The sequence below is a fragment of the Protopterus annectens genome, chromosome 1.part0 (assembly GCF_019279795.1).
Source record: "Protopterus annectens isolate FY-2018-M chromosome 1.part0, PAN1.0, whole genome shotgun sequence".
NCBI classification, from domain to species: Eukaryota; Metazoa; Chordata; order Ceratodontiformes; family Protopteridae; genus Protopterus; species Protopterus annectens.
The window spans coordinates 378,357,180-378,370,068 of NC_056725.1; the positions used below are offsets into that span (position 1 = coordinate 378,357,180).

General features: G+C 42.8%; 1 protein-coding gene across 2 annotated transcripts in view; it reads right to left on the reverse strand.

Annotated features, from left to right (window-relative positions):
• The window catches only part of EPCAM (epithelial cell adhesion molecule), a 46,764-nt gene that overhangs the window by 2,684 nt on the left and 31,191 nt on the right, over nt 1–12,889 (reverse strand). The window contains exons 6-7 of one of the 2 annotated variants that reach the window (XM_044060196.1): nt 3,633–3,728; nt 1,657–1,854 (exon numbers count right to left, since the gene is read on the reverse strand). In XM_044060196.1, coding sequence (XP_043916131.1) covers nt 1,657–1,854; nt 3,633–3,728 — 294 coding nt within the window. The remainder of the gene's footprint in view (nt 1–1,656; nt 1,855–3,632; nt 3,729–12,889) is intronic. The other variant, XM_044060204.1, reaches the window with a different exon arrangement.

Sequence of the window (12,889 nt, forward strand, 5' to 3'; positions counted from 1 at the left end):
AAACCATAGGCGTCAGAACCATAGGGAGAGGACAGAGAATTACACCCTCCAAAATACCTTTGCGCGTATAACTAGTACACATTTCTCATTAGATACCTCATATACATACCAAGTGGATCAAGCTCAAAACCCTTAAAAGGCCATGTAAACAATCAAAACCCTTAAAAGGCCATGTAAACAGACTATTTCCAGTACTCTGGACAGTGTACGCTCACGCATAACCTGTGATTAAGCATCCAGGTAAGGAGTGCAAGCAGAACATGCCATCAAGAAAAATGGACATTTTTGGCTCTGAAAGTTGTCAGCTCCTACTGTGGGTGTACTGCAAGTCCAAGATAATGTGAAGTAGCAAAGGATACCACTTTCATGCCCCAGCTCGCTCCACTTTATGCTCCTTCACCGCCTTTTTAGACAGCCACACAACACAATTTACAGCACAAGTCCAAGGTAGTAGACTATGCTTGTGCATAAATTGAAAGGAGCAGCCCACAGTAAAAAAAGGTTACACGCTGGTACATGGTAACACCAAAAAGTGTTTTCTGCATGCAAGCAGTACAAGAACCTAAACACCCTGCATGCAGCCAAGTCATAGTACAAGCCACTGCAAAACTTCACACTGATCTTGACCTGCTCATTTGCACCACCAGGTATCTGCATTTAACAGGGACAGCCAAAGCAAAGATTCCCCTTGTGCAGTCAGGTGCAGCACAAGGCAAGATCAAATGGAAATGGTGTTGCTGTTCCTCCTCTACCACTTAAAAGGCTTTGCTACTTTATATGAAGAGCAAACATTAGGTTTTGTTCCAAATACAGTGAGGCACTAGAGGTGTGCCTCTAAACAAGCAGCTGCTGGAGGGTACAAGCTGCATGGGATTGTAGGTGCAATCATGTTCACGTAATGCCAAGAAGCTCAAAGGACTTCCCACAAAAGCATGGTGAAAGCTGCTCTACACATCCAGAGAGCAATTCAGCAATACTCTGTATAACTGCATCAGTTAAGGCTCACATTTCATGCGCAGATATTTCACCAACCCTACACACAAGCAAGGCATGTGTGTTGTCTGCCCATCACCCACCCCCTCAGGCACAAATGTTCCTTGATGTTAGGATAAGGACAAGCCAGAGGGGATCATTTGGGCAGCCATGATGCTTTACAAAGCATCTCGACAATAACGGCATATCTCCATCCCTTCATAAAAGATGCAAGAGCTGCTGAAGAGGCCACCAGCACCCCCCCCCCCCATAAAAAAAGTTACTACACATTTAAGGCAGTCACACATGGTGTTATCATGCAGCAGTGTGAAAGATTACACAAGTTATTTACATGCTAGTCTTCACTGCTTAAGCTACCAACACCAAATGTGCTGATGTTATTCAGCTATGGGGGCATCAAGCATTACTACACACAATGAACTACAGCTTACAGTTCTAACTTTGTACAACATTCTTTACAACTACACAATGAAATACTATGGTCAATACATGCATAACATGACCAAGGTAGCACAGGTCTTCATACACTAATGGTTTCTTCCTTACAATGTTCATCTACCACCTGCACATCATAAACCTCTACTATACAATAAGCAGAAAAAAAGTTATGCAGTAATTTGTCCATATCAAGTAGACTGAACATTTAAAGTAATTAAAGCTTACCAGAACAACGATTGCAGCAAGAACACCAACCACCACCACAACTATGACAGCAATAATACCGCCAGTCAGGCGTTTCATGGTGAACTCTGGTGGCTTCTCATCCACAAAGTAGATGAAAATTTCCTTCACCAGCACAGGAGTTGTACCAACCGCAAGATTCAGGTTTTTGTCGTAAGCAAACAAGGAGCTATTTTTCACCTAAAAAAATAATTTGTGCAGCAATTAATTTTTTTTTTTTTTTAAATTGCACAGCAGTGGCCATCAAGGAGATTTCAACAAGAACAAAAAGGAGGTGCTTGCAGCATCTGCCCACACCAGGCACCAACTTCCAAGACCCACCCCCCCATTATCTCTGGTGTGCCACGACTCTGAACTAGGTTAAACCAGTATTCAGGCAGCAGTTATGGACACCATTTTAAAACTTGCCTCTGCCTCAGTCCCTGCATAAAACACCGCTAACATGCAGGTTACAAAATCCAGTAAAGCCATCAGAAAGAGAACAGCTACTACTGATACTAGTCAAAAACAGTCTAGAACCAAGACAAGTTTTTTTACAGCAGTGCAACCACCACTTTGCTGGTGAGTAAATAAAAAAAACAGGGTACCGGTATTCAGAGTAATTACACTGCATGGGCCAAGCTGTGCTGAATTCAGGCAATCACATCTTACAGAAAAAAACTCATGCCAATGACAAAGTTTAAATAAAGGGAAACTACCATGGAAACTCAAACATATTAAAACAGAAGCAAAGTATTTTGTTCCCCTCCAACCCAATTACAGGCCCAGTTTCCAGTGCCAGACAGCTGTACCAAATTCAACAGCAGTTGTCCCACCCCCACAAAAAAAAAAATTGCACCTACACAATGGTAACATCGGAGGGCAACTCCCCTCGAGGGCACTCCTTCCCTTTAGCAATCAAAAGCCTCCCTGTCACCCAAACCACTAAAATCAAATCTGGGTCAGCTAGGCAATTGTTAGTGCTTTATCTCAGACTATATCCTTAGCCACTCAAGTGGCATAATCTTATTAAAATCGGGAGGCATCATATGAAGAGGTTCCCACTAAAGATTAAGTGTAGTCATCCCCATATATTTCACTCATGCAAGAATATAGGTGCATTAAGGAAGCTTTCCCCAGGTTTAAAAAGCATTTTACAGTTTTGTAAAATTGTTACTCCAGGATGCCAAGCATGCATTTACTATGGATACAATTGTAGCCTTCAAGCAGAAACAGTGATTTCAAGCCATCATGCAAACATGAAAACTGCAGAACCTAGTGCTTTCTGCAGAAGGTGAAAAACAAGATATGCAAGACAGGAGGACCAAGTATATAGTAAAGAAATTTGCCAGTCACACCCTTTGCAATGAACACCTTTGTGCATGACCTCTGCAAATGGAAAACCTGGTACGTTAATGCAAACAAATCAGATTCAGCCTGTAGTACTTCAAAAAGCAGATCAAGACTTACAGGTTTGTCTGGATACCAATTCAGACGGAAACTGTATCCTATCATTACTGTGTACCTGTGAAGTAAAACCTTTACTCAAGTCAAAATTACAATTTGCTGAGTCAAACCCAAAGCCATAGGATGCTTGCAAATGCACAGCACCAGATGAGCAGTAACTTCTTACTAAATGGCAGCAAGGCTTAATGTGCCAATAATGCGTTAAGAGGAGCAACTTGGGGATTGGTCATCTGCCAGGCATGCTCAATCACAAAGAAATGTGGGTAATGAGTCCTAATGGAAAAAGGAGTACATTCTGACAAGATGTTGCATACTTGTAAAAAAACAGTACAGTACTAGTTTTCCTGCAATATTCCTCAAATGTCAAACATAGGAAACCAGCACCAAATGTCAACTATAGACAACCAGCACCATTTGTTTGGTTAAGTATACCAAGCTTATATACATCGTTAACACCCATATAGTTTTCTGGGGAAGAATGGAGAAACTATAGAAAAATTGAACATACTCACATCTTTTTCCATATAGTAAGCTACTGTTGCAAGATCAGGTGAACTGCTGGTATTATTCTGATACAAGTCTATCGTCACCACATTTTCTTCTTCACTCTGTCAAGTGAACATACACAAGCTCAGTGTGTTGCAAAAGCATGCACGCTATACAAGATTATAAAGATGTATTCATACCACCTGTATCCAGAACTCCTTAAACAATGGGTTACAGGATACAAAGCTGTTTTTTGCTGCAGTTTCCATAGCCACCTTATCACTTTACAATACTAATGCCAAAGTAGTGCACTATTCAAGTAGTTACAACCCATCAATATATCTTTGCCAATTTAAAGATCCATCCCAACTGCAACAAACATGCAATATGAAAGACTAAGCTGTAGTTGGGGCTTAGTAACTCCACAGCCACAAAGCCAACTGCTACTGTTGCTTTAGAGCATAAACTATACTACTCTACAGTACTGCAAGGTAAGTACTATTCTGCCCTGTAGAAAGGACCATTAGCCTAACCGCTTTACCCACCAGAGGTGGGAGGAAGAGATAAGTGGCAGTTATAAGCAAGCTGCAGTGGCGATGGGAAAGCTTAGAGACCACAGCCAGCATGGCCTTTCTGCAATTCAAGCAGAGCTACAACAGAGAAGAAACGGTTTAATCAAATCCACGAGGCTTTCCCTCTTTGCATGTTACAAAAGATTGAAAACTGATCCAACCCTTGATTGGGAGGGGGGGTCTGCATGCTGTAGCAGAAAAGCTGAACAATTTAATGAGTCAATAACCCTTGCTCTCGAACTTTCCAAGGCAGAATTACCTAGGCAATGTAAACAGTACCCATGATTAGCCCCAGAAATCCATAGTACATTTAAAAAAAATGTAAGCAGAAGTAAATACCTTTTCAACGGGAACAAATAACGGGCCCATGTCAAGTTTACCTTAAACTTGCACTGAAATTCTGCTGCTATTCATATAAAGTCACAGTCAGTTTACCTTAAACTTGCACTGAAATTCTGCTGCTATTCATATAAAGTCACAGTCCATGGCCAGTTTTATTTAAATCTACTTTTAAGTACGGCTTTTTCACTCCTCCAGGCCATGCAATAATTCAGGGATTCTGTCAAGTGGTGGACAAAAGACAAGATTACCATTTTGACTTTGGTGCTACAGAACCAGCAAAACATACCTTCAGGTTTTAGCAGACATCCCGTCCCAAGTTAAACACCTTTAATGTTCAACTTATGACAAGGCCAAGCTGAGGTAGATATTCAAACAGATACTGTACTGCAAAAATGACATCTACAGCATGCACACACAAGTGCAAATATATAAAAACAAAGTTAAGGAATATATACAATATTGGGTAAATTTTAACTTTTTAGAGCAAATGAGATCCCATGACAGAATACTGCTGCTGTTAGTCTTGGCTAGCACACAAACTGGGAAAACTGCACCTGTCCACTAGTGTTGGCCATATCCACAGCAGTGGAGAGTTATGTATTCTCTAGCATTGATGGGCATTACTAAAGACATGACATTGAAGGATTTGCCACCAAAGTGGACCAACTACTGCACGAATGTCAGGGCCATGGTCCGCACTGATCCCAGCTCACAATACCAGTCTCAAACCAGAAACTGAGCAAGACACCAGACATTAGCAACTCTAACGGCAACTTACTCCACTTTGGATAGATGCCACCATGACGACAAAACCATCTTCAGATCCAAAGGACAAACCACCCCACTGGCTATGGCTAGCGATCAGTGACACTAGCTGCTGCCCAACTCTCAAAATGGGCCTGGTGTAATCACAATAACATGTGAAAGTGTTTCAGCTTAAGGCTTTGTAACAAAGCTTACACCTGCCACATAGGAGGTCTTGGGCACTATGGGTGGAGAAAAGTATTAAAGTTAGAACACTTCAGAAGCAGACATACTGCTCAAGTAGAATGAGCAAGAAAGAGTGCACCATAATCCAAGTGACCCACATGGGTAACCAAAGGATCTGGAGGTCAATGAGGTGAGCCAAACATCCCAGGTCAGGGCAACCTTCTCCCCCAGAAGTGCTAATCTTGAGGGGGAAACTAATTTACACAAGACAAAGTAAAAGGGACAGGGAAGAAACTTCTTCCTAATCTTCCTGAGAAAGTACAGTTGTTTTACACTTACCATAAATGTAGATGTTGTTAGAGAGTGTATTTACTGTTGAAGTCATTAACATTTGGGTAATCTGCTGGCAAGTTGCCCTCAGTCAGCCTGATTAACAAAGTCTTGGGTCCTGCGTCAGTTGCCGTCCCCTCTTCCATGATGTCAGGGGTATATAAAACATGCAGCCGACGCCATCACATCAGTTTCTTGCCCCAGATGACAGGTGCCCCCCAAATGGGGAGCAAACTACATATTTAAAACACAAAAATATAACCGCCAAACAAAAGCAAATACACCAAAAAGGCTCAAGTGTAGTAGAAAGAAAGGAGAGGCATAGGAGAAAAAAAATAGGGGGCTGGAAGGAGGGTAACCAGGACTGCAACAGTTAATACACTAACATCATTTATGGTAAGTGTACACAACTGTACTATGTTTGTGTTCCACTATTGCAGTCATTACATTTGGGTAGATTCCCAAAGTTATGGTTGGGAGGATGGATTCATACAGCATTAGGACCGGCTACAAGGCCCTGCAAAACAGCAGTGGCAGCGCCAGCTCTGGATTTAGAGAAAATTGGTAAATGATGGGGCGCCAGCTCTGGATTTAGAGAAAATTGGTAAATGATGGGGCTTGGTGAAAGTATGAACTGAACTCCAGGAAGCAGCTTCTAGAATATCCCTGGTAGGAACACCTCTGAGAGGCTGTAGAAGTAGATACAGCCCTGGTGGAATGGGATCTGATCCCTGGGGAATAGGTTTTCCATGGTGCTTATAGCAGAAATGAATACAATGGCTATTCATTTGGAAATAATAGCCTTTCCCCTCTGCCCCTGCAGCAAATGCTACCAGCAGTTCACAGATTTGAGATTAGTCCAGTCAAGTAAAATCCAAGTTGTCTGTGTACATCCAATGAATGCAGAATCCACTCCCCCTTGTTCTGTGGATTGGGAAAGTTGGCAAATGAATGGACTGACTAAGCCACACTGTGGCTACCACCTTGGGCAAGAAGGATGGGTTGGTCCCGAGTGACACCCTGTCCGCATGAAAGATGAAAGGTTCCACTGCCATAAGGGCCTGTAATTCAGAAATCCTTCTAGCCGAAGTGATTGCTAAAAGGAAGGCTGTTTTCCAGGAAAGAAGTCTGCAGTAGCAGCTGGCTCGAAAGGCGGTAGAGTGAGTTTCTCAAACAAAGTTAAAGGTCCCAGGCAGGGATTGGAGCTCTCCTGGGTGGCCTCAAGTTTTTGGCCCCTCTGATATCTGTTGTAATGGAGCTGAAATGGCTGAGGCATGGATTTTTATGGAAAAAAAATGCAGGCCCTTGAAGCATCTCAGATTAAGTATTGCAGAATCTGAGGTAAATTGGGAGCTGCTGTACTCATCCCTGGAGATACATTCCAGGCACAGAATCTTTTCCATTTGTCAGCATAAGATTTTCTAGTACTAGGTCTTCTCGCCTCCAAAATGACATCCAATCAGTTTGCTGAGGGATGCAAGTGATTAGCCAAGCTGCAAGATTCAAAAGTTTGGAACTGAGGATGCAGAATTTGGTTGTTCTGCTGAGACAGTAAGGAAGGTGTCTTGAGGCAGGTGCCATGGAGAAATTTGTGACAGACTCCATAGAAGTGGGTACCAGTGTTGGCGAGGCTAATCTGGAGCAGTCATTTTTGGTTTGTCCTGTTTGACTTAGTAGAACTTTGGAGAGCAAAGGCAGAGGGGGAAAGGCATCAACCTTCCAGGCTTTTTTTGTAAGGAGTTCTTGTGCAAAATTTGTCCAACTGGTAGTTCTGGGGTGAGGCATGTCAACATGTTGAAAAGCCATAGTTCCAGTTTCCATTCGTGTGGGCCCATAAGATTTCTGCTTAGTCTGCCAAAATACTCATCTTTCCTGGCAGGAATTGAGCTTGTAATACAAGTACATGTTCCACAATACCATGGCTCGTCTGCAGAGGGGGTAGGAATGTGAACCCCCTGCTTGTTTATGTACCACGTAACTGGTGTCCGTCTTTACCATTAGCTGTCCTGGATGAAGGTAGTCCTTGAAGGCTGCCCGTACATTCTGTACAGCTAGCATTTCTTTTTGATAGATATGAAGGTGCATTTGATTTGGGCTCCATTTGCCCTGAACGCACTTCCCTGCCAGATGAGTCCCCCAAAGCATAGTCTGATGCGTGTGTAGTTAGGGTTTGGGCGGTAGGGGTGGTGTTAATGGCAGTCCCTCGTTTTGGTGGCAGGCCTCTGTCCACCATAGAAACTCATTGCGGGCAAGGTAGGATAGGAATCATGGTTTCCAGGCTGCGACAATGTGTTTCCTCATATGCAGTCTTGCATATGGCATTAGAAGAACGCAGGAGGCCACGAACACAAAGGCTTACAGTATTTCTCTTGCAGACAGCAGGGTTTGTGTGGCCACCTGATTTGAAGTCACCAAATTAATTTGCTTTTCTGGTGTAAGGAAAGCCATCTGGGCATTTGTATTAAAGCTTGCACCCAGGAATGTAATTTTTTTGAGGGGGTACCAGTTGATTTTTCATTTATGGTGTACCCTAGACAAGTTAGAACCCTTTTTACAAATGCCAAATGTTTTAGAAGAATGGCCTTGTTTTCTGCCTGAATTAGACAAAATCATCCAGGTATGGATATATTTGAATATCTGTTTGCCTGCAAAATGCAATCACTGGAGCCAGGCACTTTGTAAATACCCTGGGAGCAGTAGATAAGCCAAAGGGCAGTGCAGAGAACTGGGCGCAGTAGATAAGCCAAAGGGCAGTGCAGAGAACTGATAATGCAGTAGCCTGCTTTGAAGCAGAGTATCTCCTGCAAGATTCCCTGATTGGGATATGCCGGTACGCCTCAGTTGCCAATCAAGCATCTTTGCCTAGCATAGGAAGTAACTGGTGAAGAGTCAGCATCTTGAATTTTGGATGTCCATAAAGGAGAGTAGACCGGTCCAGAATTGGATGCCATGATTTGTCTTTTCTGGGTACCAGGATAAGTCTGGAATAGAAACCTTGTCCCTCTTAAACATCGGGCAATTCAACTAGTACCAGAAGAGGAAAAGGGAAAGTACTTGTTTTTGAGCCTCTGCCCACTGATTTGAAGGCAGGTCTGGCCATCTGTTTGGAGCTGGCAGTGTGTGGAAATGAAATCTGGAGTTGGCAACGTGTGGAAATCAAATCTGTATCCCTGGGACATATTCAAAACCCATTTGTCCTGGGTTATAAGTTGCCAGTTTTTTGCATGAAGAGCCAGTTTTCCCCCCAAAGGGGTGGAAGAGGCAAGTGCTTGGTAATTTTAAAGGAAAGTCATTGAGACAGTTTACCATGGGGCAGTGTCTTGTTTCCAGATTTGTAAGCGGAGGCACCCCATTTCTTAGTTCTGAAAGTCCCTTGGGACTGGTGCTTTTGGAAGGTCTGGGTTTGGCTTGAGTGGCTCTGGAAGGAACTGGAAAGGACCAGTTCTTAGTAGGCCAGTGCCTACTAAATCTTGGAGGTTGTACTTGTAAGAAATATTTCAGTTTGCATAGATTTAGCTTTATCTTCCATATTTTAGAACTTCAGCCTCATTGCCAAACAGACGGCCCTGCTGCAAAGGACACCCAACAATTACGCTTTAACATGATCAGGCAGGGACTCAAGCCAAGCATGCCTTCTAAGCACAGACCCAGTAACAGCTGCCCTGCAAGAGGCCTCCAAAGAATCAAAACCACATTGCAAAGTAGGCTTTCAAACTTGTTCAGCTGAATGCAATAAATCCTATAAATACTTAATTTTCCACACTGTCCGAAATTTTGTTTAATCAGTCCCATGATACGCTGTTGATATTTTAGCATATGGAATTGACAGTTTAAAGCCCCGATTGCCAAGGTTGCAGAAGTATAAAATTTTTTACCCCATCTATCCAGCGCCCTGAAGTCTCTATCAGAAGGGACAGGATTTTTAGCAGTAGAAGCCTTAAATGCCCTTAGGCCCCAGAGAAATGGTTGCAGTGTCCACAACAGGATTTTTAAAAAGGAATTTGTGGGAGTTAGGAACCCTGTAGTATCTGTCTGGCTTACAAGGGGCTGGAGGCAGGGAATCAGGGGCAATACTGGATTCTGAAAACACAACAATGTATAGTACCGGAATTACAGCCAAAGGCCTATGCTGAGGAAGGAGGAAATCCTTAAGCCTCTTTTTGGATTCAGAAAAATCCTGACTTCCCAGTGGAAATGCTCCCTTAAGGTATGTAAAGTTTCCCCAAAAGAAAGATCTTCAGGGGGAGAAGCAGAAGGAATGGAATCCTCTGCATCAGAGTCCTCATAAGTAGGTATGGACAAATCCTGGAAATGCTCCCTTAAGGTATGTAAAGTTTCCCCAAAAGAAAGATCTTCAGGGGGAGAAGCAGAAGGAATGGAATCCTCTGCATCAGAGTCCTCATAAGTAGGTATGGACAAATCCTGTTCATTAGAAGAGTCAGAAGAAACGAGAGCCCTGTTCAGAAGATTCATAGTAAAGTTCAAATCTTCAGCCATTTTGATAATGTGTTTTTTTAGGCATAGGGGCCTGAACATGTGGCCTGGGCATCGGTTTTTAAGACAAAGATTTTGGCCTTAATATTGAAGGTGGTGTCAGTTTCATATACAAATCCGTAAGCCTGAATACACCCCGAGAAGCCAGTGCCTGCACAGCAGCTCTGGACCCATCCAAGATAGACATCCGCAGGTTCCATAGGGGAAGCATCTTGCGGCATACCAGACTCCGAATGGGTCTCAGCAGAGGCCTGCTAATCAGAAGTAGCATGCATCAGGGGCTGCAAAAGCACCTCCGAGTACCAGCAAACTGGCAACTGGCTTAGCAGAAGCCTAGTCGGCAGTTTTGGACCTAAACTACCTTTTTCTTTGTGTTTTTTCAGTATTCCGGTAGCCTGATGGCCAACAGTTACTTCTGGATAATGAAAATGAGAACAAATATTTAGAAGCAAAACTGTAGACAGTGCGCTGATTAAATAAAGCACAAAACCGACAAGGTACGTTGTGGTCAGGGCCTAGGCAAGGAATACAGTAAAAAGGGAAATCCTTGAGGTATTTGCTTCCCACAAGTAATACAGTTATTAACTTTTACCGACATTGGTAAGGAGCAAGAAAAAAAAAAAAAAAAAAAGTTTCACCAACGGGGTACTTGGCTTTTTAGTTGAAGACTTCAGTTCTGAAACTCGAAAACTAAAATTTCAGGAGTCGTCCAATAGTCACGTGCAAACTGCTTCTGCTACCACACTGAAAGAAAGACTGATGTAATGGCATCTGCTGCATGGTTTTATACCCCTGACGACATGAAGGGACAGCAACTGACGCAGGACCCAAGACTTTGTTAATCAGGCCGACTGAGGGCAACCTGCTGGCAGATTACCCAAATGTAATGACTGCTACCCAAATGTAAATGACTGCAACAGTGAAACCCAAAGAACATCAGGACCTGTTAAGGTAGAAATACTTTGAGCTCAACTTGGCAAAATCATTTCACAATGCAGAATACTCTAAAATGGCTCAAAGTGATCCCAGATTTGCTACATGTGGCAAGAGATCTACTTTAATAGAATTGTGGCATCTTTGGCAGAGAGGAAGGAGACCTTAGCATGGGAAAGGTTCTAGGGCAAAGCTCTTGAGACCTGGCCACCAAAAGCTGCCAGTCAACGAGTATACATTTCAGCAAATTAAAAGCTTTACATGTGTTGGCACACAACTGAAGACAGTCAGTTGCTATTACATCCACTTACAAACGGATGCTTCAGTATTAAGCTTTGCAGGACAGCTTAAGTGTCAAGACAGAGGAACAGGAACGATCCGGAGCACATGAGCATTTGCAAATTCCATTCTAGAACAGGGAAAGAATTAGCCCAATAAAATCCTCCACCACAAGTTATGGAACTGATCTCAGTGACAGGAGCCCGGTACAGCAGAAGTGCCTTAACCTGAACATGTGCAGTCACTGCTTGCCAAGTCCTTGTTATGGTTGTGGCTCATGGTCAGTTTGTGGATCTTTCAACTGGCAAGCTGCATCAGCTGTTAAAGCCAATTTAAACACTTTATTCCAAAATTTGGACGAAATTTGATATTACATGCTTTGGCTTCTCATACATGTTTGAGACTGGTTGGGCTTGCACCTTACAGAATGCAACAGCATGCCCTTAAGGGCAGAGAGCAACTGCCACTTGGGAATGCTCAACATCTGCTGCAAGATTAATCCTCACTCTTATCCCTGGTCAGATCTTAATCCTCACTCTTATCCCTGGTCAGATCTTTTCTGACAGAGCATAATGAAACTTGCTCTACTCTCCCAGAATGAGGCACAGCCATGGTTATAAGGTACAGGGGGGGCTTGTCAACCAAGGCTAGTAGAGTTCATATTTAAGGACTGCTGATTGCTTACCATAGACAGCTCTTCACAATAGATTTTGGGTAGCTGACAATTTGTGAATGTCTAGAGGACACACCAGGTTACATTTCATGTTCTACCTATAGAACACAAACAGGACAAAAGGACCAAACCAAATCCACAGCTAAAGTCAGCCAGCTCTCACTCAAAATTAGATTTTTCATATTGGACTGTATGACCGGCTAAAAAGCTCAGGTCACTAGTAAAACCCATATGGCAAATTAGGAATATAAACAGAAGGACTGCCTTCCAGACACATCAGCTGCTATTACCAATTCTCTTCTTTCAATTAAAATGTTCTCCAGAAATGGGGATTAAAACTATCTGGTAACTTGATATTCAGTATTGAATTCAATAGTTGTGAACCATATGACCCTATTCTCGTATTGTAGAAAAGGCAAAACAAATCATACTCCACATTATCAGTACCAAAGTCAAGACGTATAGTATCCCTTTTGAGATCTCATTTGTGAGAGCATCCAATCCAGGCAGTTCACTTCAGTAAGACAGGGTATGAATACCCTCTTTGTACACAAATCTTAGTAAGGAAGCAGACGTTTAGGAGAACAGATGCATCTGACAGACAATGCAAGTTTGTGAAACCTTAATGTAGGATCCACACGTGTCATGTCTGGAATGGCCCATGTGCTTAAAAAGACATCTCTGGTAAACTAGTCTGACCTGTGATTAAAGCCTTCCTGGTAGAGTACCT